The sequence below is a fragment of the Bubalus bubalis genome, chromosome 14, assembly GCF_019923935.1.
Source record: "Bubalus bubalis isolate 160015118507 breed Murrah chromosome 14, NDDB_SH_1, whole genome shotgun sequence".
Classification (NCBI taxonomy): Eukaryota; Metazoa; Chordata; class Mammalia; order Artiodactyla; family Bovidae; genus Bubalus; species Bubalus bubalis.
In genome coordinates this window covers 2,590,667-2,617,551 of record NC_059170.1, presented here as the reverse complement: position 1 = coordinate 2,617,551, position 26,885 = coordinate 2,590,667, and the positions used below count along the sequence as shown (strand labels likewise).

The following is a 26,885-nucleotide window of genomic DNA, read 5'->3' as shown; positions in this document are numbered from 1 at the left end:
AATGAGAGAAATGGGAGGAAATTCTAACCACTGTGGTCCTCCTAGCCAGGCTGGTCACAGCAATCACACTGGGGAGACTCCACCAGGAAAGAGAAGAGTTGGAAGGTCCCGTATCTGAGCCATTAATCACAGAATTGAAGAATACCAGGGCTAGGAACGCCTTGACTTAATCACTGCTCATAGACATGAAAGGTCTTTCCACCTTGGACTCCTGCGATTCTAGAGATAGCAAAGACTTCACCAGAGAAGCAAAGGCCAGATCGCTCGCTGACATTGCCAATTTAGCTTCTCTGAAGGGACAGCAAGCCTTCTTCTCTCTTTCTTAACGGGAAGTGGTCACAGCCATGAACTTAGCAAAAGAAGCAGGTTAAAATTTGTCCGTTCTTGGCTAATGCAGTTAGACGTTTTCGAGAAAAGGCAATGAGAAGTGGTCATTATCCATTATCTGCATGAAATATTTCAGAGAAAGGAACAGCATTTGCCAAAAAAAAAGAAAAGATGTTTGACTTGAAGCCAGGCAAGAGGGAAACAGGATCACCTTCTAGCTCCGTGGGAAGGCTGCGCTAATGGTGTTATTTCAAGTAAAATGGGAATGCACATCTGAAAAAATACAGATGGCGCATCAGCTTCATATAGTTTCTGAAGGTCATTCTGGACAGTGATTTACTGTCCCTTTTCTTGGCAATAAAGCCACAAAACCCCTCCAAACTTTCCAGTCTTGCAAAAAGCTGTATATACGCTGCTGTTCTCACTGAGTCCCTCAGTCATGCCCGACTCTTTGCAACCCCGTGGACTGCAGCCCACCAGGCTCCTCTGTCCACAGGGTTTCCGAGGCAAGAGTACTGGAGTGGGTTTCCATTTCCTACTCCAGAGGATCTTCCTGACCCAGGGATCAAACCCACATCGCCTGCAAGTCTCCTACGTGGCAGGCAGATTCTTTACTGCTGAGCCACCAGGGATACCCGTTTATATAGCCCTATGTGGGGGAAAATGTATAGAGAATCAGTATGTACATTTGGCTGAACACACTTGGTATCACTTGAAAAGTCGAAGCCTAAAACTCAGAAATTGCAAGGAAAGTCTCAGTCCTGTTGTGTAGTTTCATTGTCTCTATTTCATTTCCCTTTACTTTATCCCCTGCTCCTGATTTATGCTCTCTTGGTGTGGGGATAATATAGGGATAATGATTTCTAAGCTGGAACTATCAGAAATCTTATGAAGTGGCCCCCTTCTCACCCTTCTCCATGAATATTTTCTCACTCTGCTTTTTAAAATCGTCACCAGGATATTTCCCAATAATAACACATGCCAAACTGAAATTCTAGGTAGCTGAATATAAAGTATTTTTTTAGGAGACCTTCTGCTTTGAGCATTAGTCATCTCTCTCATTGCAAAGCCCAAGGCCTCCAACAAAGACCTTTTTGCTCAAATGGTGGGTTGCTTTATTTCTTGAAGATTGCAGACATTATCATTACGGGTAATGACCTAATAACTTGCCATTTGATGTCTGCACATCAGTTCTATGGAAGTTCCCAGCATACATACCACTGGCTCCTTACATGAATGATTTAATATTAAGTAACAAACCCAAAGTGGAGCAAGCTCTTTTCCTATGTATGACACATGTAAGGCCGGTTCATATCTAATGCAGATATCATCTAAAAGCTGTTGGTTTGGAAGAGGATTTAGGGACATCTGATGCAAAGAGCTGACTCATTGGAAAAGACTCTGATGCTGGGAAAGATTGAAGGCAAAAAGAGAAGAGGGCGGCAGAGGGTGAGATTGTTGGATAGCATCACTGACTCAATGGGCACAAATTTCAGCAAATTCTGGGAGATGGTGAAGGACAGGGAAGCCTGGAATACTGCAGTCCATGGGGTCGCAAGAGTCAGACTCAACTTAGTGACTGAACATCAATGAAAACAGCAACAACAAAGAAAGCCAGAGTCGGCTGCTTTCAGCTGTTTGGGGGCTTGGATGGGTGATGAGGAGGTTCAGTGTTTATCGAGTGCCTACAACAGGCCTGGGAGTCAGAAGGTATTCCTACAGCCTTGGTGTGCTGCATACTTTATCGTATTTGATATTCCTAACTAGCCTAGGAGGCAAATACTCTGTATGTGCTGACAAGTCTTTGTGACCCTGTGGACTGTAGCCCCCCAGGCTCCTCTGTCCATGGGATTTCCCAGACAAGAATACTGGAATCGGTTGCCATTTCCTCCTCCAGGGGATCTTCCTGACCCAGGGATCAAACCCTCATCTTCTGCTTCTACTGCATTGGCAGGGGGATTCTTTACCACTGAGCCACCGGGCAGCCCCACAAATACTATTCTTGTTCTTATTTTATGGATGAGGAAGCTGAGCCTCTGAAAGTTTCAGTAATTTTCCTGTGACCACATTTAAACAGTAACTGGCAGATCTGAACTGAGCCCAGCCTCATCACACAACCAGTGGGCCATTCTATCTTCTCAATAACTGATCAGTCTTTGAATTAGTGGATTTTATTCTTTTTTTTCTTGGTGAGTTTTTCCCTGTGTTACTGGAAGCAGTTGTCTAAGCCACAGGTATTTCATCTTTTGGTCCCTAGAAAGAAGGGGTTGGAACTTTCAAAGCTGTATTCTCTTTCCTAAACTGGTACCCCCATACACATAGGAACATAGGCAGAGAGAAGTAGCTTGCCAATTATTTGGCTCCTAATTTACAGTTTTGCAATAAGACTTCTCAAACTTTCTTGAGCCTCTGGATCCCCCAGGGATCTTGTTAAATGATTCTCATTCGATAGGCCTGAGAGTCTGCATTTCTAGCGAGTTCCCAAGTGATGCTGCAGCTCATCCAAGGACCATCCTTGGAGTAGCAAAGGTTTATGATACACTTTCTCCTCCATTTCCTCCCTTGTTCTAACCAAATGCTAAGAGGTGGCAATGGCACCCCACTCCAGTCCTCTTGCCTGGAAAATCCCATGGACGGAGGAGCCAGGTAGGCTGCAGTCCCTGGGGTCGCTAAAAGTCGGACACGACTGAGCAACTTCACTTTCACTTTTCACTTTCCTGCATTGGAGAAGGAAATGGCAACCCACTCCAGTGTTCTTGCCTGGAGAATCCCAGAGACAGGGGAGCCTGGTGGGCTGCCGTCTATGGGGTCACACAGACTGACGCGACTTAGCAGCAGCAGCAGCAGCAGGCAGGCTTAGGATGGTTACTTCTATTTGGAATTGATAGAGAATCAAGGTCAAAGAGATGGTATAAGAAAGTACCAGAAGAGCGTGCCGCATTTTTGAACTCTTCGCTTCCCCTGATTCCTTTGGTTTAGAGCTTGCAGATGGACGGGTCCTACACACATTTGGTTTCTTCCACATGGTTTGGCCAAACAAAATTTCAGACCACCCTGGACCCCATGGTTGTTCCTTGAGCAGCAGCTGTACTCTTTCAATGTGGCTTGGACTTTCCAATGACTCACAATGTCTCCGTGTCTATCCAGCTGAGGGCCAGCGCTACGTACCTTTGCAATTCAGGACTGTTTTTCTCCCATCTGGTCTACTCTGCCTATTTAAGTTACCTACCTTCCTCCAGTAATGCATGACCTTCTCATGACCTTTTCCTCCCCAAACCCACGCCCAACTTCTGTCTGTAACTCAGCTCTCTACTCTCCTGGGCCATTGGAGAGCCAATGTGATGGAAGTCCCTGTGAAATTTTACTAAAGTATGTTACTTGTGTTAGCAGTGAAATAAATATTTCTTGATAAAATGAGTAAACAGATGAACCACAAAAGGATGACGGAGCATCCACTTTCTCTGATTTAAATGAGCTTAGTCTTTTTTGCTAATGACCAAGAAGTGGAGAAAGTCACAGAACATGATTTGGAAACAGCTTTATAGTCCAAAGAGCTGTGATGATGGCCCTAGAAAGTACCTATAACAAGAGTCTAGTAAGCAAGTGGACTGTTTCCTCATACAGACCCCACCTGATATATATCCATTGGGCATATAAAATATTCCAATTAGCCGAACGTCTGCAGGAAATAATAAGAGAGATGTTCTTGTTTTGATGACCTTCAGAAAGCTCTCCATCCGTCTCTATAAAGCACTTCTGGGCCCAGGAGAAGCCTCCTGCCATCAAACCACTCCATCTTCAATATCCCTTTAAACAAAGAGCTCTATGTGTTCGGTCCTGATGTTCAGATGGAGGAAAGAACCAGCCCTGCTCTCTCAATTTGCACACACAAGTCACGCTTATGTTAACGAGTTCTGTGTGGTATGGCAGGAATAAAAATCTATATGAAAATTGAATTGAAAATGTCTCTGTTTAGAAATATGCCTGCACTTAGATTTCTCTGGGTGGGAGGGAGGCTGAGCCTTGTGATATCTGGATTCTCTGTAAAGTCAGGTCTCTGTTCAGAAATGGTGTCAAGGATCCCGTAGCCCTGTAGCCGACCACCTCCTGGGACACAAAGCAGACCGAACCGCTCAGCACGGCCCTCACTCTGGGCCTAGTCCCCACTGAAAGGAGCTCAGCCTCCTTGAACAGTAAATCCTCCATCTCCTTTACTCAGCCTGCCAACACGAGTGCCAATTAGTGCCAATAATAATATACATATTAACAGATTTCTAGACCACAGTCACCAGAACACTAGAGGCTCGTGACAGGGAAGCCTCGCTCCGTGTCATCATTTCGTGTACCAACTGGGTCCACAGCCAGAAATTCTTGCGATCCCCTCATTTACGTCTGCCCTGCACACTGTGGAATCTTCTTGTGATTTTAAACTGTCATTTAGTGGGGTGGGTTGGCGAAAACGATCCTGTCACCATGGGGTATGTTTTTAAATGAGGTCTTGGTTGAATTCTAGTTTCACTTTAAAAAATCAACCTTCTTGAGTTTTATAATCGTCTCAGGTTATAACTCTTCCACCTCTTCTGCCGCTTTGAAAACTGTCAATGCTTTTCCTGTAAACACTCTATTGTGGATTTTCAAGGCAACTACAAAAATGGATGCCTAGCAAAAGTCTGGTACCTCACATCCTGCTTTCCATGAATTATTTTGCACAATTTTATTTGAACCATTCTGACTACAGGTTTTTGGAACAACTGAGGTGGTATTTTTTAAATTGTTTCCCTTTTGTTTTTTTAACGTTTGATTTAAAAGGAAATGCCTAAAATTTAAGGATTTGTTCCCAAATTTTACCTGTCTATTGATAGAGTACAAAGTTTGCAGCTTGTATGGTGTATTTTTCTAATGACACCTCTCCCCCTTTTCAATCAAGAATTTGGGAGAATACCAGGCTAATATTTGTGTAATATATATCATAGAACAGACAAAGAGTTTTATCTGTGACAAAAACTACTCATACTTTCAAAGTTGTGTGATTCTTTTTTGAATCAAAATCTGCTCCTGATAAGTGTATTTTCTGGTGTTTTGCAGTCTTGATGCTTATTTGCAGTCTTCATACTTAAAAAGCTGCAATCCACAGCTTTCTGGCATTTCTGGGATTTCTGGCAACAAGAATTTAGGTGGCTGGGATGCTCTGAAAAGATGATTTGTGGGGTCTCTCTGGTTTTATCATTGAGGAAAGTTGATCAGAACGGTTGTAATTCACATCTGATCTAGATTGGGGGGTGGGGTGGGGAGATTTACCCATCACAGGCACCGCCTGCATTACTGAGAAGTAGAGACAGAGATTGCGACCCGACTAATCCCCTTTCATTGTATGATCTATCTATTTGTTCATTCACTTAGATAACTTGTGGACATCTTTCAGTGCCAGGATATGATCTGAGTGTGGGGAGAAGCAAGGTCTCTGTCTTCAAGGAGACAGATATTCTATCTTTACATTTAGTGAGAAAACAATCAATCAATAAACAAGCCCTCAAGATGATTTCAGAGTATGGTCAGTGCCATGGTGCTTTCAGTAAATAAGTTGATATGCTCTAGAGTCACACAGAGAAAGGGTGACTGGTCAGGGAGGGCCTCTCTCAGAAGGGGCCATTTGAGCTGAATTCTAAAGCATGAAAAGCAACCAACTGCCATAGAGGAAGAGCTTTCTAAGCAGAGAAACCTGCAATTGCAAAGAGTCACAGTTGAGGAGAGATTGGCAGATGCAAGAAGGAGCAAGTGGGTTGTTGTCCTGCAGGCACAGAAGGCGAGGCAAGAGTTCTGGGTGATAAAGCAAAAAGGTAGCCGCCAAATCCTGCAAGTGCTCAGACTCCAGGCGAAGGGTTTGAATTTTATTATAATTTATTTACAGTAAATGCAATGCAACAGAAAGACTTGCAGGAGTTACAACAGCCAGTTGCTTACTAATATCTTTAATAAGGAATATTCTAGTAGTTGTGTGTGTGTGTGTGTGTGTGTGTGTGTGTGTGTGTGTGTGTGTGAGATAGGGTGTGTCCGACTCCTTTGCAATCCCATGCACTGTAGCCCGCCAGGCTCCTCTGTCCATGGGATTCTCCAGTCAAGAATACTAGAGTAGGTAGACCCAGGGAAAGAACCCAGCTCTCCTGCATCGTAGGAGGATTCTTTACCATCTGAGCCACGAGGGAAGCCCCCCCTGCATTGGCAGGTGGGTTCTTTACCACTTGCGCCACCTGGGAAGCCTGTTCTAGCAGTTAGTTCTCTGGAAAACAGCCTGGGAGAAGTGGGAGCAGGAAGGCCATTTAGTCACTGGAAAGAACAGTAGTGGCAGAGCAGTGAGAGCAGTGACCGAGGGAGCGGAAGAGAGTTCTCTGGACCAGAGAATTTCTAGACACGGAACTGAGTGTGCTCATGAATCAGCTGTCCTGGCAGCATGGATGCTTCGAGTGGCCACTGTCAGTCAGTGGTAAGGGATGAAATTAGACATTTAGGTTGGAGAGCGAGATGTTTGCCCCCAGAAAGTTCGACCTTCAACCCAGAATCCACAAGGAGGCTCTGCAGAGGACACGCCTTTCTCTTTGGGCCTCGGCATCATTGTGATCATCATCTTCGCTAAATAAGTATTCATAGGAATAAACTTGCCAGGAATAAAGTCAACTAATCCACTTTACCAAGATGTACACATGATGCAATCTTATTAAGCAAATCTCATCAATACAGAGAGAGACAGACACTCATTATGCACCCCAATCACCCACACCCTGCCTGTCTCCCCTCTCTCTCCTCTCAGCTGCCGATGGCAAACAAAGCCACTTAAGTGAACGGTCTTCAATGTATAATATTAAAATGTGTTTTGTAAAACTCCCTGGAACCCCTAGCCATTGTTCAAACACACTTACTCTGATAGATGCTTTGGCATTTTTTTTTTATGAGGCTTTTCAATGTGTTACTTTATCGGGTGCATGAGATTGAGTCTGTTCTGCAGAAGAAAACAGACAAAAAGGGTCTCTCAGCACGAGTTACTCTTCTGTAAAGGTTATAGTAAACATGTCAATGCCTAATTAAGCAGAAAATTTTATCTGTATTGTGGGGGAGGCATTTGCTGTCTTCGACTTTTCTTCTGGGGAATCCATTTAGAAGGACATAGTAGACTGTGAAGTTGAGCTGGGCTGGAAAGCTCAGCTTCCAAATGTCAGCATTAAAAAAGAACACTCAAACACACACACACACACACACACACACATACACACTCCTTTTATCCTTGTGTGAAAGTGGCTATATTGGCCAGGCAGATTGTCTGTGGTGGGTGTGTGTGTATGTGTGTGTGTGCAAATGCCTGTCCCTGATTGCATGTATTTTTTCAGCACACACACAACATAATATGAATTATTTCCCAACTTCCTATAAAGTGCCAGCTTCTCTGGTGGCTCAGATGGTAAAGAATCCACCTGCAATGCAGGAGACCCTGGTTTGATCCCTGGGTTGGGAAAATCCCCTGGAGAAGGGAATGGCAACCCCCTTCAGTATTCTTGCCTGGAGAATTCCATGGACAGAAGAGCCTGGTGGGCTACAGTCCATGGGGTCACGAAGAGCCGGACACAACTGAGTGACTAGTCAGGCCTCCGGCTAGGCGCTGGAAATAGTGAGGCGAATAAAGCCTGGCAGTCATTAGCCAATAGCAATGAGCACTGGCCCTCCTGCCCCTCCTCAGTGTCTTCCCCAGCTCCACGTGTGCGTGTGGATGCTTCGTTTTGGTGATTCTTTCACTCACGGGTGAGGTGACTACGTGTCTTAACCTGGAACAGTCCTGGCCAATCTGTATCCTCCCAAAGTATGAGTAGGAAAGCCCTTTTAACTTTCAAAAGTGACTCTGCATTATGGGCAAAATTTGCCTGATTCTTTGGAGTATTTTGCTTGGCTCTGTAACAAGTCATTTATTGATGTTGTGAATAGACCTTCTCCTTCAGCTTAATGGTATGACTGTTTTTGCAAACATACAAACTAGTCCAGAAAAACAAAAATGCAGTGAGAATGGGGTGAGGCTATCTCATTCAGTTGTTCTAAGCTAGAGTTTTCTTGGGGCTTTATGAGTGGTAAGGAACCCGCTTGCCAATGCAGGAGACATAAGAGACTGGGGCTCAATCCCTGGGTCGCGAAGATCCCTTGGAGGAGGGCAGAGCAGCCCACTCCAGTATCCTTGCCTGGAGAAGCCCATGGACAGAGGAACCTGGTGGGCCACAGTCCATGGGGTGGCACAGAGTTGGACACGACTGAAGTGACTCAGCACCTGCACACAGCACAGGGTTTTCTTGCAGGTGGTGATCACTTATTAATGATTGTCTCGATTCAGAAGCTTTTTTCCCTTCAAACCAATTTATGGAACTAGAGACCAGCAATACCAGTTGAATGAAAAACCCACTTGCTAGGGAGGAAAGGCACAACACCAATGTCAACAGAAATGAGTGAGCATGACCGCACACCCAGTGGGGAGGCTGAGTGTCTACATTTCCTCTTGTCTCATGATAGTCCCTGAAAATCATGGCCTCTCGCCTCCATTATTCCCAGAATTCTCCCCTCGGAGGTGGTTATCAATTCAGAGACATCTCAAGGAAATCTCAGTGCTTAAACTTTAACCTTTAACCTTTGGCTCTCTGCAAAGTTTTCTTATCCATTCAGTTCAGTTCAGTCGCTCAGTCGTGTCCAACTCTTTGCGACCCCACGAATCACAGCACGCCAGGCCTCCCTGACCATCACCAACTCCCGGAGTATTAGATTGGTAATAAAAAGAGAGTGGAGGCTGGTGGTAAAGACCATGGATTCTCTCATTACACAGGGTGGGTCCAGGCATGATCTTGCAATGCTAACTTTGTGGCCTTGGAAAAATTTCTTAACTTCAGAGCCTCAGTTTCTGCATCTGTGAAATGAAAATAATAATAGTTCCTACTTCATAGGATATTGATAAAAATGAAAGAATGTATTTAGAGAGAATATTCACTCAACAAACATTCTTCATCTTCAGTGTGGCCCATATACATACACGGAATACACACAATGAAATACTAGTAAGCCATAAAAAAGAATGAAATATGGCCATTTGCAGCAACATGGATGGACCCAGGGTTTATCATACCAAGTGAAGTAAGTCAGACAGAGAAAAACAAGTGGTAAATGATCCCATTTGTAGGTGGAATCTAAAAAATAATACAAATTATTATTTGTATTATTATATTGTATTAAAATATATATATTGTATTAAAATATAATATATTGTATTATTTGTATTATTATGTTGTATTAAAACTTATTCACAAAACTGAAACAGACTCAGAGACATAGAAAACAAACTTCCGGTCACCAAAGGGAAATCGAGAAAGGACAAATCAGAGGTACGGGATTAACATACACACACTCACACACTTGAGACAGGTGACCAACAGGGGCCTACTGTGCAGCACAGGGAATTATAGTCAATATCTTGTAATAACCTAAGACAGAAAATAATCTAAAAAGATGCGTGTGTGTGTATATATATATATATAAATGCATATAACGGAATCATTTTGCTGTACTCCAGAAACTAACACAATATTGTAAATCAACTACAGTTCAATAAAAAAAAAACAAAACTAGTTTTGGAAAATAAATAAATAAAAATCTGAAAAAAAAATATTCTTCATGTTCAGTCTTTGGAGCCCTTGGAGTTCCTGACTGCAGGCACTTTTCTTCTAATAATACCCCGTCTCTCCTCCCTCCCTCTCTCACAGGAGAGGCCTCCCATGCTTGATCACCCCTTTATCAAGTATTATCACTGGTGGATGGAAATAGAGCCATTGCACTGGGGAATTCTCCCAAGTGCCCACCTGCACTGAGAGGGGAGCTAGAGCCCCACAGGGAAACTAGTGCGGTGACATCGTGCAGCCCATGCAAAGCTAAGACCAAATGTCTCTTGCTTTGGTACAACTTTGGTTGCATTTTATCCACGTGGCTCTGAAAAGGCCAGGTGCAGAAAATGAGTACATGGGCATAAATAGTCACATTCCTCATCTCAGGAATTGATGGATATTTGCCTATCAATTCCCTTTGCGCCAGCTCTCTCATGCCTTCATTTTCCCTGTGCAATTACTGGTCCTAAATCCTTTCTGAGAAAGGAAAGCATGCATTCCCAATAGCATTTTGCATCCACAAATCAAACGTATAATTGGCATCTCATGACGGGGACCCACAAATCACAGTGCATTAGAAATTACAGGCACAAGATCGAGAGGGCACTTTCAGCCTTGTCTCACAAGGTCTTCATAACCCTGTTTGAGAATAATAGAATAGTTCCCAAATCTCCCATTCTAACACCATTTGCTATTATTTCAAAATCATTATATTTTCTGAGCTTACATAATTTTTGAGCTATCAGTGGAAGACTTTATTTGATACGCCGTAATCTCTCTTCCTGCTGTGCGACTCTCTACAAATAAAGCCGCTGTACCCAAAGAGACACTGGCTCTCAAAAATATAATGGCTGAGCATCCAAATTACTTCTGAGCACTCAAAAATTATTTATTAAGATGATTGTACGCCAACAGGGTCAAGTGTCACGGTAAACCTTACCATGAAGATGCCAAGGGTTGTCTTAGTTTGCTTATGAGCCAATGTCCTTCTTGTAGAGAGAAGTCTTTGATAGGATTTGAATTTCAGTCCAGCTTTTCTGAAAGGCATGCACGTGAATTTAGAGACTGCCCCGTTACAGGAGTATTAGAACGATGGCCCTTAAACATTAAAATGATTAGCTTGGGATGCTAAGCATTTATAAAGAACGATTGTTGTTGTTCAGTGTCTAAGCCTTTGTGACCCCATGGACTGTAGCGCACCACGCTTCTCTGTCCTTCACTATCTCCCGGAGTTTACTCAAACTCATGTCCACTGAGTCAGTGATGCCATCCAACCATCTCATCCTCTGTCGCCCTCTTTTCCTTCTTCCTTCAATCTTTCCCAGCATCAGGCTCTTTTCAAATGAGTCAGCTGTTCACATCAGGTGGCCGAGGTATTGGGGCTTCAGCTTCAGCATCAGTCCTTCCAACGAATAGTCAGGATTGATTTCCTTTAGGATAGACTGGTTGGATCTCCTTGCTGTCCAAGGGACCCTCAAGAGTCTTCTCCAACACCACGGTTCAAAAGATGACTCCTGCCAGTTTTCTTTTAAGAAGGCATCAGATGGCACAAAAGGCATCATTTGGCTTTTTCCTTTATTCATTGCTCATTGTTCATAAAAGCATCAATTCAATTGTTCATTCCCTGTGGGAGGCACTTGGTCTGAGCGGGGAAGTGGGTGTGGAATATGTCACCCTCTATTGTTATTTCATGTCTTCTTCCTCTCCTCTCACAGGCTATGCCCAGGAGGAACAGCTGAAGGAAGAGGAGGAAATCAAAGAGGAAGAGGAGGAAGAGGAAGACAGTGGTTCGGGAGCTCAACCTCAGGGCAGCAATGACGCAGGGACAGACGAGGAGCCGGAAACGGGCCCCGAGCAAAAGGGCTGCTTCAGCTACCAGAACTCCCCAGGAAGCCACCTGTCCAACCAGGACGCTGAGAACGAGTCCCTGCTGAGCGATGCCAGTGATCAGGTGTCAGACATCAAGAGCGTGTGCGGCCGAGATGCCTCGGATAAGAAAGCCAGCGTGCACCCTAAGCTTCCAAACGAAGCCCACAGCTGCATGGATAAGATGACCGCCGTCTACGCCAACATCTTGTCTGATTCCTACTGGTCGGGCCTGGGTCTTGGCTTCAAGCTGTCCAACAGCGAGAGGCGGAATTGTGACACCCGAAACGGCGGCAACAAGACGGATTTCGACTGGCACCAGGACGCTCTGTCCAAAAGCCTGCAGCAGAACTTGCCCTCGAGGTCCGTGTCGAAGCCCAGCCTGTTCAGCTCGGTCCAGCTGTACCGGCAGAGCAGCAAGATGTGCGGGGCTGTGTTCACCGGGGCCAGCAGGTTCCGGTGCCGGCAGTGCAGCGCCGCCTACGACACCCTGGTTGAGCTGACCGTCCACATGAACGAAACCGGCCACTACCAAGACGACAACCGCAAAAAGGACAAGCTCAGGCCCACGAGCTACTCCAAGCCCCGAAAGAGGGCTTTCCAGGATATGGACAAGGAGGATGCTCAAAAGGTCCTGAAATGCATGTTTTGCGGTGATTCCTTTGATTCCCTCCAAGATTTGAGTGTCCACATGATCAAAACAAAACATTACCAAAAAGTGCCTTTGAAGGAACCAGTCCCAACCATTTCATCAAAAATGGTCACTCCCGCCAAGAAACGCGTCTTCGACGTCAATCGGCCATGCTCCCCAGATTCAACCACTGGGTCGTTTGCAGATTCGTTTCCGCCCCAGAAGAACGCCAGCCTCCAACTGTCCTGCAACAACCGCTACGGCTACCAAAACGGTGCCAGCTACACCTGGCAGTTCGAGGCCTGCAAGTCCCAGATCTTGAAGTGCATGGAGTGTGGGAGCTCCCACGACACTCTGCAGCAGCTCACCACCCACATGATGGTCACCGGTCACTTTCTCAAGGTCACCAGCTCCGCCTCCAAGAAAGGCAAGCAGCTGGTGCTGGACCCACTGGCTGTGGAGAAGATGCAGTCGTTGTCAGATGCCCCAAACAGTGATGCCCTGGCTCCCAAGCCATCAAGTAACTCTGCCTCTGATGCTGCAGTCTCCTCGATGGAGCTGAAGAAGGACAGCAAAAAGGAAAAGCCAGAGGAGATCAACCAGGATGAGAAAGTCATGAAAAGCGAAGACTATGAAGACCCTCTCCAAAAGCCACTAGATCCTACGATAAAGTACCAGTATCTGAGGGAGGAGGACTTGGAAGATGGCTCGAAGGGCGGAGGGGACATTTTGAAGTCTTTGGAAAATACCGTTACCACCGCCATCAACAAAGCCCAGAATGGGGCTCCCAGCTGGAGCGCGTACCCCAGCATCCACGCAGCCTACCAGCTCTCGGAGGGCACGAAGCCTTCCTTGCCTATGGGCTCCCAAGTCCTGCAGATCCGACCCAACCTCAGCAACAAGCTGAGGCCTATCGCACCCAAGTGGAAAGTGATGCCGCTGGTGTCCGTGCCTGCACACCTGGCCCCTTACACGCAAGTGAAGAAGGAGCCGACGGACAAAGAGGAGGCGGTGAGGGAGTGTGGGAAAGAAAGTCCCCGTGAGGAGGCGTCCTCGTTCAGCCACAGCGAGGGGCATGCTTTCTCCAAAAGCGAACCCCCTGCAGAGTCTAAAAAGGTTGAGCCGCGTCCCCCGAAGGAGGAGGACAAGCTGATGAGAGAGGGCAGTGAGAAAGAGAAAGCCCCGGTCTTAGAGCCGGCATCTCCACTCAGCAACGGCTGCGCCCTTGCCAACCCTGCAGCAGCCCTGCCGGGCATCAACCCACTCAGCGCCCTGCAGTCCGTCCTGAACAATCACCTGGGCAAAGCCACAGAACCCTTGCGCGCGCCCTCCTGCTCCAGCCCAAGCTCAAGCACAATGTCCATGTTTCACAAGCCGAGCCTCAGCGTCATGGACAAGCCGGTCCTGAGTCCCCCCTCCACGAGGCCAGCCAGCGTGTCCAGACGCTATCTGTTCGAGAACAACGATCAGCCCATCGACCTGACCAAGTCCAAGAGCAAGAAGGCCGAGTCCTCGCAAGCACAGTCCTGCACGTCCCCGCCCCAGAAGCACGCCCTGTCCGACATCGCCGACATGGTCAAGGTCCTCCCCAAGGCCACCACCCCGAAGCCCGCCACCTCCCCCAGGGTCCCTCCTGTGAAGCTGGAGATGGATGTCAGGCGCTTCGAGGACGTGTCCAGTGAGGTCTCCACCTTGCATAAGAGGAAAGGCCGGCAGTCCAACTGGAACCCCCAGCATCTTCTGATCCTGCAGGCTCAGTTTGCCTCCAGCCTCTTCCAGACCTCCGAGGGCAAATACCTGCTGTCCGACCTGGGCCCGCAAGAGCGGATGCAGATCTCGAAGTTTACGGGACTCTCAATGACCACCATCAGCCACTGGCTTGCCAACGTCAAGTACCAGCTTAGGAAAACGGGCGGGACCAAGTTCCTGAAGAACATGGACAAAGGACACCCTGTCTTCTACTGCGGTGACTGTGCCTCCCAGTTCCGAACCCCGTCCACCTACATCAGCCACTTAGAGTCCCACCTGGGCTTCCAAATGAAGGACATGACCCGCCTGGCCGTGGAGCAGCAAGGCAAAGCGGAGCAGGAGATCTCCCGGGTGTCGTCGGCTCAGCGGTCCCCGGAAAGCACAGCTGGCGAAGAGGACACGGACTCTAAATTCAAGTGTAAGTTGTGCTGCCGGACATTTGTGAGCAAACATGCAGTAAAACTCCACCTAAGCAAAACGCACAGCAAGTCCCCCGAACACCATTCTCAGTTTGTAACAGACGCGGACGAAGAATAGCTCTGCAGGTATGGGTTTGCTCCCAGGTGCTCGTGCCGGTGACTCGGTGAGGCGCTTCTAAAAGGGAGATGGTTCTATTTAGAGGCAGCTGACCTCTCCCTACCGCGAGAGGACTGTAGCCTGCTGGAATAGACCAGAACATAAATAAGTCCTAACCATTCTCTCCATTTCTGCAGTTTAGCGTTGGGGAATAGAACAGAAAGGATTTAGAGAGTCGGAGCTCACAGGTTACTGCTTCTTGATTCATGATCTCCTAGTGACCCAGGGCCCAAGTCTCGAGGTCCCGTTAAGGCTCTGCCTCATTGTAATTGATAAGTACCAACTTCTCTTACTATCCCATTTCCCTACCTCCCCTTCCTATAGTCATGCTAATGACTTATAAAGTGATGGAAATTTTAAAGAAATAGTGAGCAAGAGAATAAAGATTGTGGAGTTCCTGGGGGCAGCCACTCGACAGAGATTTCTTGATCAACTCATGAATAGATTAAAGCTGGCTTTATCATTATTAGTTATAATTAACGCTTTTGGAAGCTTATTGGCAGCAATTGCTACCTTCCGCTGCCCTCCCTGTCCAGTTTGTTTATTTCCTGTGCATTTGGTTTCCTGTGAAAGGGCATGTGCCCTGTAGTCGGATGGTAGGAAAATAGTCTTCTCTGCAGGACACCCAGATGAAAAGAGAGGAAGCTTATTTTCTTCCTGGGTCTTTTGGTTGCTCTTAAGTTAAAGCTAATATCAGAGTTCACCTTTAGCAAAGGTAGATGCAATGCATGGCTTCAGACTTTTTTATATAAAGAAGCAAATGGCACACTCATTGCCAATGCACGTGGGGTCCCACAGCTTTGAGATAATTTGCATCACGTATTGTCGAAGTTCCATGCCTGGCAGAGTCAGCAGGGCCCAGCAGATCTCTGTCACCTTCAGGAAGGCAGACAGATTCCAAGGTCAAATACCTTGGCAGACTAGTCACACCAGCCATTTTCAAATACTGGGCATAAACAAGGCGGAAATTATTTTCGTCGCCCTTTGTGTATTTTCTCTCCTTCCTTTCCTCTCCTCTCCGGCATGATACCGCCCCCATGTGCTAGAAACTCCCACACATATATCAATTGTCCTGCACTCTGGACCGAAACCCAAAATGAGACCCCACCTGACTTAAAACTCTGGCTCTTGCCAACCCAGTTTATGTCATACAGATTCGTCTTTTTAGTTACAGATGCGATAAGATATGAATAGCTAATAATAGCATGCAGTTGGCCCTTGAATAACGCAGGGGTTAGGGGCACCAACCCTCTGCACAGCAGAAAACCCGTGTGTAACTGCTAGTCAGCCCCCCCATGACCACTCCTCCGTAGTCCTGCTTCTCCTGTATCTAAGGTTCCGCACCTGTGGGTTCTACCAACCCAGACTGTGCAGAACTGTAGTATTTATCTATACTTTCGAAAAAACTCCACTTATAGGTGGCCTCATTAGGTTCAAACACATGCTGCTCAGGGTCAACTGTATAAGCCCTCCCACCTCCTACGGTCAGAGCACTTGTTAAACAGTAGATTTCAGATCCAGCCATCAAGCGACCAGCGGGAGCAGAGTTGCAGGTGGGGGCGGGTGTGGCTATGGTGTGGATGTGGGCTCACTTCACGTCACACAGGGGGATTTACTGAATGCGAGGATGGTCAGAATGAAACAAGGGGTTGAAATCTGGAACTATCCCCTCAGGGAGATGATCTAAGAGCCTCTGATGGCAGGGGATCCCATCCCATCACGCAGATGGCTATCTGGCCCAGATGATGACTTTGGGTTTGTTTGCATGTTTTTATCATGATAATTAAAATGTGTTACTGGCAGATTCCTCTCTTGCTTTCTTAAGCATGGTTTGTCCAGCTCACACTATATTGAAAGAAAAGCTGAAATACATCTATTGAACCTACATGTGAGCTTGGGGTTCCATGACACCTGTTTATTTGCTATACAATGTTTTAAATTTTATGTAACTTGCTATTATGCTTTCCTGGTCCTTCAAAAAAAAGGTGGATACACAGGGAACACACACAGAGAAATGTTTCCAGTCTCAGAGTGGTAGGTCCAAACCCCATGAAAACGACAAATAGGTATGTTTATCTGTGCTACAATAAAGACCAATTTTCCACCTTTTCCATGTTAGGTCTGTAATCATTTTTTTAAATTAATATCATAGTCAAAACATTACAATATGTAGATACAGAATAAGGAGAAACAGAAAGCCTCAGTCAAAATCTGAAACACACATAACTGTTCTAGGGAAGCCAAGAAAACCCAGTAAGTGGGAAAAACCTACACAAAGGGACTTGATGCTCTTTAGTCGCTCAGTCATGGCCAACTCAAAGGTACTTAAAAGTCTATTAAACACATAGATAGGCTAGCTCTTGTCTCATCCTTCTGTGTCTGTACGGAATAAATATTTCTGATTTGGACCTTCAAAGCATCTATTACAGAATTATCATTATATGAAAACAAAGCTCCCTTCTTAGATGAACACTGGTGAGCTGTGATTCGGACAGCGGATCGCAGAAAAACAGGCCTGAGTGTTTGGAAATCGTGCAGACTGTATGTGCTGTGTGCACTTAAAAAACGGTGTTCACGTCAACACTAAGGCTGCCCCCCCTGCCCCACAGCTCCCACACCTGCACGGTGGCAGCTTTCTGGGGCTCTGGTCAGTTGCAAACGACCCCCCCAACCCCACGGCCTTCTTTGACAACAATATGCATGCAAATCCTTGCCCACTGCTCAGAATGATGCTTATGTGTTTCTAAATGATCACAAAATGAGATCACTGTTATCTGGAACTCTAATTTCAGTTAGGATGCCTGATCGCATGAATTGTACAAAAATGACATGTCATTTTGGGAGAGATGGTCAAGGTTTTATGGAAATTTTGAGTTTTACAGTATCTATGTTCTATGCAAGATGGGAATTTTGATCTGAATTTAATTTCTTTTCTTGGGTCTTTTTTTAAAAAAAGATAAGTCTTAAATTCTATAAAATTCTCTGCCAAATATTAAATGCAACTTTTCATGAGAAATTAATTAGAATATGTTTCATGTGCATCCCTCATTTAGGACATAAGTAATCTGAGACAATTTCAGTAGGTATTTGTATATACCTTTAAAGACCACATGCTCTTGAAAATCAGAAATTAAACAAAGAGCAAATCAATGAGTCTAAGATGCAGAAGGACTTGAAATTATAGTCATTACCGCAGTGCACAAGAGTGTACAAGTTTAGCATCACACCTAACCTTGAAATTGATAGAGGGAATGAATTCTAGTCCAATAAGCTGCCACCTTTGTTGTGGATGATTTGATAAAACCCATGTTCAGGGTGAACAGCATGTGAAGTTCCCAGATAAAATATAGGGTGTCCAGCCAAACTAGCATTTCAGGTAAATGACAAATACATTTTTAGAATAAGCATGTCCCAAATAGCACATGGGCCATATTTATACTAAAAAGTGTTCATTGCTTATCTGAGGTTTCGCTGTAACTGGGCATTCTGTGCTAGACCTGGCAACCCTGACAGCCTGAGAAGAAGAAGATGAGCTGGGCTAACCCATGGCTGGGCTTCTCTTGTGGCTCGGTGGTAAAGAACCTGCTTGCCAATGCAGGAAGGTTCCATCTTGGGTTGGGAAGATCCCCTGGAGAAGGAAATGGCAACTCACTTCAGTATGCTTGCCTGGGAAATCTCATGGCCTGAGGATCCTGGTGGGCTACAGTCCATGGGGTCGAGAAACAGTCGGACACAATTTAGCAACTAAACAACAGCAACTCACAGTTATCACAGGCATCAGCCTTGCCTTCATCTAGTAAACAAGAGTCTTTCTTTCCTTGCTTCTCCTTTTTCAGCCCGCCATTTCTCCCTGCCTACCTTCCTTCCTCTCTTTCATCTTTCATCAAATACTGGCTGTGCTTTTACTGTGCACCAGACTCTATTAGCAAAGCAGTGTAGAGAGGACCCAACAGCCATGCTGATGAAGTGTGCCAGGCTTGCGGCATGCAGCCACAGAGACACTGTTTCACTTGATTCTCGCAGTCGTATGAGGTAGGGACTGATTCAACCACTTCACAGGGGAGAAATGGAAGCAGAGAGAGTCTGCACAAATTCCTCACATCTCCACCATCTCTGAGCCTCTCTCAGTATCAAGCCATCAAGAAAGCCATCACTCCATGCCGAACACTGTGCTAATCCCAGGGAGTAAGCCGGTGACCAACCAGGACAAGAGCTTGCCTGGGCGGCTGCCTGTGCAGACAGCTCGGGGCAGACGCTGAACGGAGCGCACAGGAGGGGCCAGTCCTGGGGGAAGCGGAGGAGGGGACGGTGGTACTGACCAGCGTGGGTCCAGGCCTGCAGGGCTGCACTCAAGCCCTAACTCCCCCACCATCTCTAAGATGTGCCCCACTTCTGTGTCTTTGAAACATGGACAGAATTCTCCTCTAGAGGAAAGTCATGAGAATCAAGTAAAAGTATGAATTTCTTTTCCATAAAGCCTGGCGCATAGTAGGTTCACAAGAAGAGTTAGTTCTAGGCAACATCTCGAGGGCCCTATCACGTTCTTCAGCCTTGCCCAAAGAGCACAGAACTTACAGAGTATTCCCGGGTTGAGCCACTTAACACCTAGGCCGGTGCCCCAAGGAAACGCTGTTGTTTAGTCCTTAAGTCATGTCCAACTCTTTATGACCCCACGGACTGTAGCCCACCAGGCTCCTCTGTCCATGGAATTCTCCAGGCAAGAGTACTGGAGTGGGCTGCCATTTCCTTCTCCAGGGGATCTTCCCAACCCAGGCATCGAATCTGTGTCTCCTGCTTGGCAGGTGAATTCTTTACCACTGAGCCACCTGGGAAGCCCAAGGAAATGCTGACCTGCTATTTAATGATAATAACAGCAATGACAGCTGAGACCTGTTGGCCTCTTTCTATGAGCCGGGCATGGGTATTCAGATCATCCTGATTTTGCCAAAAGCTCAGAGGCGTCTGTGATTTGCCTAAGAACACACAGTGTAGGATTCGAGCCCAGGATGGCCCAGCACTCATCACGTTTCTCCTGCATCTTGGCTTCTCCTCCATCGTGCTTGATGGTTTCCAGGTGCTACCCAAGCCCAGGAATCCATCCAGCAGCTCAGAAAAAAGTCTATGAAGTGTGGCATACGTGTGCAGAGATGATAAGAGCTTGCCTCAGCCTCCGGGAGGCTCCAGATATAAACCACAGCTTCAGGAGCTAGGGACCGACCTGGGGAAGAACCCACACATCCTCACTCTCTTTCATGTAATTTCCTTGTTCAGTCAAGTAATGATACATTCACCGTGGAGCATCTCACCAAGAAGTGATCCAAATCCCAGGGAAAATAACTCTGTGAGAATTACTATTATTTTTAATCCTCATCTTGACTCTCATTTTGGGGAAGCAAGATGTGAAATCTGAAACAGGGCTAGCCTTGAGACCTCAGCGTTCTAACGCAGCAAGAAACAAACGCGTCCCCTCCGGTCACATTTTCATTTCCTCCGCGCACTCTGGCTTAACCCCTCTTTTGCATCGATGCATCTCCGCCTTCGTTGCACTTTCCCCCTCATTTGGACTTCTGAATGCTCTGTCCTGACGGGTATAATTTGGTGCTTTAATATAGAGTAACATTATTTTTCATTTACTCCAATCTGCCATCAGTATCATCTTTTCATTTAACCAGATGCAATTCTTTTTTCTTTCGCTAAATTGAAAATCCATGAGCGACAGGGAGTGCAATGTTTTAATTAGCTCATATTTTTTATATGGATTTATGTCTTTAAAATACATTTGTGTAATTCTTCAGCTAAATTAAAAACGTCTTTCTGCAAAAGTGAGGAGGGGAAAATAAGGAGCTAAACCGTGTCATTAGCTTAGGTAGCTATAGACAGAGGGCCAGGTCTAGCAGAGGGACACACACAGCGTCACCTGCGCCTCTGCCCGGGCGGATCTTGAACTTGCCCTTCATTGAAAGAAGTCTTTCTCTGTAAAGGTTTTTCAAAAATGACTTGAGGTGGGATTTTTTTAAGGCCCCTAGTAAGTAAACAAGCAGTTACCTTTAACGAACTAATTTGAAACTGAACCTGCTGCCAAGCAAAACAGAAGAAAAAAAAAAAAAAAAAAAAAAAAAAACAGAAGTCATCACGATAAACAGTTTTCTCCTGCATTTCTCTTTGTCTTTTTTTTTTAACGATCAAGTTTAAAGCGTTCCATGGTGCTTTTTTTCTACTTTATAGGAGACAAGTGACATTCCGTGGTAAATGAGAGAAAAAGCCATGCAGAACTGAAATCTTTCTAATGCATTGACACCAACTTGCCCTCTATTGTTGGAAATGAGCAGGCGCTCATGATTGTTCATCAAACAGCTCCTAATGCAGTTAAAGCATTCAGCTATAATTTCTCCTTGCATTTATAATTACTGTCATAGACTGCACACCTCGGTGAGCAGATTAAAGCTATAAACTATTTAGCCGCAGCTCTAAGACGAGGAACTTGATTTGTCTGGCAGGAGTTATTTGTTAGGGAGCTTGACACTTCACATAAAAATGACTCAACGTGATGAAGAACAGTGCAGTTTTAGCAATGCAGGGGTTTAAATCGGTCTCGCCGCCACGCCCTGCCAGCGTCGCAGGGCAGTTTGTTAACAGACATGGAGGCCACAGAGATAACAGAATGCGTCAAGGGTACCGAAATAGAAGAGGGTTTGGCGTGCCGGGGTTGCCTTTCCTGTCTCTTCCTTAAAAAGAGCAGGAGTTTGCGGGAGATCTCTGCATGTCATGTTCTCCTGTTAAATCCAGGCTCACCTGGCAGGAGACGGGGAGCCTGCGAGCCCTGGGCGCGTGTCACATGCCGGGGTTTTAGAGAACTTGGTCCTGCTGTTAAGGACACTCACTTCCCAAAGCCCAGGAGTCCAGGGAGCTGCAGAAAGTGCTGGTGCATGTTCTATCTGGAGTGTTCTTTATCTCTTTGTTTTTGACTGGTAGGAAGCGTATGATATATTTAGGCACAGAGGGCCCTTCTCTTGGGCTCATTCTCCAGCGGTGCTGTGAAGACCTGCAAAAAGAATGGACGTGCGGATTGATCAGGGAGGCTGGCCCGGATGGCAGCGCTCAGCGCAGCTCCCTTCCGGTCTCAGCTTGAGTCCGGGATCCGGTAGAATAGCGCACATTCCAGGCGGCGCTCAGCACCGGGTCTGGCCCACTGAACAAGGGTGTGTTCCTCTCCTCTGTTCATCACCTACCTAAAAAAAAAAAAAAAAATCCTCTTTTGTTTACTTAAAGCTTAAATCAGGACGAGGTGGACTGTGCCATTTGATTTAGAGATATGAGAGACCACAGGACAGATGGAAGCACGGCAGCTGTGCGGGGAGATGGCAGTGCCGGGCGGTGTTTGGGCCTGGAGGGGAGGCCGTCTTCCCCTCTGACTCTCCCTTCCTCTTCCTGCCACCAGCTCCCTGGAACATCTCCATTCCCAGCAGGCCAGCCTCCCCAGTGGCTGCGTCACACGTAGGTGGGAAGGTCTGCCTTGGTCCCCCATGCATTTCAGGGCAAATGATGTGTTGATGATGATGGTGCTGATTTGTGGGGTTAAGAGGAAAGCTAGAAACAGTGCCTGCCTTCGTGTGGCCACTCACTATTGTCCCTGGTGTCAATAGGTAGGGACAGAGGATTACCATTTATGGAGCATTTACAGCTGTTGTGCTAGGCCCTTCGTGTACACGACCTCAATTCCTCTTAACCCTAAGCTCTCTGAAGAAAGACCGCTGACTGCGCCCAGCTTACAAGGGAGGAAACCAGCTCTCAGAGAGGGCGAGTGACCGGTGGTCTCATACAGCCAGCATGCGGCGGAGCTAGAAATTAGGTGTGGACAAAGGACCATCTCCCTCGAGCTGGCCTCTTAGATTAAAAACTCTCCCATCACCTTTCAGGGATCCCCTGGGTTAAATTCTGCCAGGTGCTACACCCAAGTGTGAGATGTGAATCCCGTCCGTAACTTATTTGTATGGTAGAGAAGATGAATGGGCAAAAAGAAAAAAAAAGTTTAAATATCTCAAAAGCTCAAATCTTTGACATAGACAACTCCCTACCACTTGGGCCCTCCAGAAAATTGGCACTTTCAACGTGCATGGTTGTATCTGGTACTTTTTTCGTCTATGGAGGAAAAAAATGATGTTTCAGGTTATGTTATTTTCAATGCTACATTACTCGATTTCACAGTCAAATAATTCTATTTTTGTTCACCAGTGGATTTTGTCATGTTTAATTGTTTATGACTCCCCCCACCCCTTTGCTGCAGCCTCCACTTCCCCCTTTTCTGCCTTCCTGTGGATCCTCTGGTGTGTAGTAACCATGGAGATGGGCCCCTCCTGGATGGTGTTTTTGCTCTGGTTTAGAAGTCAAAGACCAAGTGGGACCCCATCATCCCAGAAATGTAGGAGGATGAAAAGCGGGGGGAGGACTTTGGAAGCCGAGGTAAGGACCGTCACAAAATCTCAGATGATGGAGGCTTCCTGATGTTGAGAAGTCCTGTGAAGGAGCCCAAGGCAGAGCTCAGCAAGGATTCCTCCCTGCTGAGCTCTGCCTTGAACTGCTGAGCCCTGAACTGCTTCAGGGCCTGAGCAGGGCCCTTAACTGCTGAGCTGGGCCTCGGGACCAGGTCTCCACTTTTCAGCTGAGAGACCAGGGGCAGGTCACGTCGCTTCTCTGGCCCTCAGCAGCCTCTTCTGTCAAGCGGCTGCGCATAGGCCAGCCTGAGACCACGTCACAAGGTTGCGTGCGGAAGTGTCCGTCGCTCAGCCATGTCCAACCCTATGTCTTTGCAACCCCAGGGACTGCAGCCCGCCAGACTCCTTGTCCATGGGATTTCCCAGGCAAGAGTACTGGAGTGAGTTGCCATTCCCTTCTCCAGGGGATCTTCCCAACCCAGGGATCAAACCCACATCTTCTGCATTGCAGGCAGATTCCTTACCTTCTGAGCCACCTGGGAAACCCCATTATAAAGTTAGCCTCTTTTAAAACCTACTAAGAATTGATGCTTTTGAACTTCGGTGTTGAAGAAGACTCGAGAGTCCCTTGGACTGCAAGGAGATCCAACCAGTCCATTCTGAAGGAGATCAGCTCTGGGATTTCTTTGGAAGGAATGATGCTAAAACTGAAACTCCAGTACTTTGGCCACCTGATGCGAAGAGGTGACTCATTGGAAAAGACTGATGCTGGGAGGGATTGGGGGCAGGAGGAGAAGGGGACGACAGAGGATGAGATGGCTGGATGGCATCACCTACTCGATGGACATGAGTCTGAGTAAACTCCAGGAGTTGGTGATGGACAGGGAGGCCTGATATGCTGCAATTCATGGGGTCGCAAAGAGTTGGACACGACTGAGCAACTGAACTGAATCCTCCTGGTACAGTATCAGGCACATAGAATTAAAGAGGGTATCTTTCATCCGTGTTAAAACATAGCATCCCTAGAATTAAAGACACATGAAAGTGTCTAACAGCTGGAATCATAACAGCAACCAGGACAGTTAGAATGTGCTGGAACCAAGTCACAAGTCCTGTCTCAGGAACAGGGAAAGACAAAGATGGAGACAGTCACTGAAGAGTAAAGGCCTGTCGTGTGCTGGGGGCCATGGCTGGGGCTGGGATGGGGCAGCCTGTTGAGCCGGGCAGGGACCAGAGCTACCAGTCACAGAGACAGAGCCCTCCCCGGAGCTCGGCGCCGCCCCGGAGAGCGTGCTGGACCGGTGGGCCCCAGGGCTGGGGGAGTCTGGCCACAAGCAGAGAGCAGGCTGATCTGGGGTGACCAGGGGACACCTGCCAGGCGGGGGAGTCCTGAGGGGAGAAGGAACAGCGAGAGTGAAGCCTTGCGAGAGAGAGTGTGTGTGCTCGTCCTGGAAAAGGCACATCCCTCAGCGTGAAGGGAGCCTGGCCCAGGAATGAGCTGGAAAGACGCAGCCGAGCAGGCAGAGCCTGGAGGATGTTCAGATGGCGGTCTCGGCCTGGATGGGTCAGCTTTGTCTAGTGAGCCGCGGACAAGCAGGTGCCCAAGGGCAGTGTCCTTCCCTGAAGTGCTTGGGCGTTTGTGGAGTCTGTGCGTGATGCGTTCAGCCGCAGCAGCCCCGCCCTGCAGGACCTTAGAGAGGGGCGTCAGCTTTGTGTCCGGTGAACTGGCTCAGGTTGAAGTCCAGGGCTCCACCTTTATCAGTGAGTGAAAGTGTCAGTCATTCAGTCCTGTCCGACTCTGCGACCCCCCGGACTGTGGCCCACCAGGCTCCTCTGTCCAGGGAATTTTCCAGGCTAGAAAGCTGGAGTGGGTAATCATTCCCTTCTCCAGAGGATCTTCTCAACCCAAGGATGGAACCTGGGTCTCGTGCATTGCAGGCAGATTCTTTACCATTTGAGCCACCAGGGAAGCCCTCACTTAGAAGACTCAGGTAGACAACAATCCTAATGGCTAACATGTATTGAGCACAAAACAAAAAGTCAACAATTTCTTAGAACAAGGGGCCACCAAGAAACACGGGGCAGCGTGGGGGCCTAGGACAGGCCACATGCTTTAAACAGGGGCGGAGGGTCGGGGGAAGGAGATGGGAGGTTGGGGAGCACCGGACACGTGACAGATTCAAGGCAGCACATCCCAGGCGGGAAAACAGGAAGAGGGGCTGCGGGTCTGTTCAGAGGAAGTGGGGCACTGACAGCTGGGGGCGGGTACGCATCAGGGCACCGCCGAGGGGGCACGCGTCAGGGCACCGCCGAGGGGGCACGAAGTTGGAGAGGGCTTTGCAGAAAATCCTCAGAACTGTGGGTTGTGTTTTTCCCCCCTTGAGCCCAGCAGAAAGCTGCTGAAGGGAGTTAAAGCAGCAAGTGGCATGATCTACTTTCTCTTTTGGAAAGATCGCTCCAGCTATGCCGTGGAAGGGACGAGAGGGACGCAGATAGAAGGGGTGACCAGCCATCTGACCGCAGTGGGGACAGGGAGCAGGGACTCTGGAGAGGGGCTGGCAAGGCCGGGGGTCCGGGCCCTCAGGAGCATGCTTGTTTAGGAAGGAGAAAGGAATCGGGCGAAGAAGACCCACCCGGAGGGCCTCAGGACAGACCCCACAGGCTTCTCATTGTGAGACCCCCAGCGGGCCTCCGAGGACCTGGGGCAGCTGTTCCTCCCTATCTCTCCCAGACCGCCCTCAGCTCCCAAGCTTGCTATCGCCTCCTGTTTGCCGGGATGAATCCATTTTGATAAAAGTAAACCACTATCTGTATGCTTCTCTAGGAATCATGAAACACAAACGAAAGGCCCCTGCTGTGCTTGCCTTCCTATTTTTCAATCCTAATTTAATTCCTCTCTCCATTCTGTAATTCGGCGCCCCCCTCCTCGGCCCATCAACACTAGGCGGTCCCGACTTCGACGGGAGATTTACTGGCGAGATGAAACGGAGGAACACATTGTTTTTTCAAGATGATTTAAAGACCTTTTTGGCATCCCCGTGACTGCTGAAATCTTCTGTAATTATTCAGTTTGGCGGCAAAGACTTCTGTTGATCAGAGGAAGGCTGATGTAGATGTCAAATGTCAATAAATTTGCAATCCATAATTGTAACCACTTGACGCTGGAGCAGACCGGGAGACAATTCGGTCACAAAGGCCGTGAATGGTCGAACCAAATTAAGCACCAAAGCATTTCGAGTGTTACACATGCAGAAGCATTGTATCTTTTCTTCTTGCACCAACTCACCGCTTTCTCTTGTCCTGACGTTTTCCCTTCCCTACCTCTGTCCTTGTTACTGTCCCCTCCCCTGGAAATGGGCCTTCTGCATATTCTACTTTCCAGAGTCTTCTGGGTCCACTCAACCCAGAGCCAGTGACAACTCTCAACGCAGCCACAGGTTTTCCCCAGAGAATTGCCATAAGCTCTTGTCGGTCTTGCCATTCAGGACTCTCTGGGCCCTACTGGCGATTCAGCATTGATTTTTTTTTTTCCTGTTTGGCTTGCTTTCCAACAGCATAGTTTATATCAGAAAGGTCTGTGTCAGGAATTAGAGAATGTGCCTAACAATGGGGGGCGGGGGATACCCT

General features: G+C 47.2%; 1 protein-coding gene across 3 annotated transcripts in view; it reads left to right on the top strand.

Moving 5' to 3' along the window:
• The window catches only part of TSHZ2 (teashirt zinc finger homeobox 2), a 493,538-nt gene that overhangs the window by 273,467 nt on the left and 193,186 nt on the right, over positions 1–26,885 (top strand). Inside the window, exon 2 of one of the 3 annotated variants that reach the window (XM_044927507.2) lies at positions 11,720–14,668. In XM_044927507.2, coding sequence (XP_044783442.2) covers positions 11,720–14,668 — 2,949 coding nt within the window. Of the gene's footprint in view, positions 1–11,679; positions 16,940–26,885 lie in introns of those variants that run through there. The other 2 variants (XM_025264636.3, XM_044927506.2) reach the window with 2 other exon arrangements.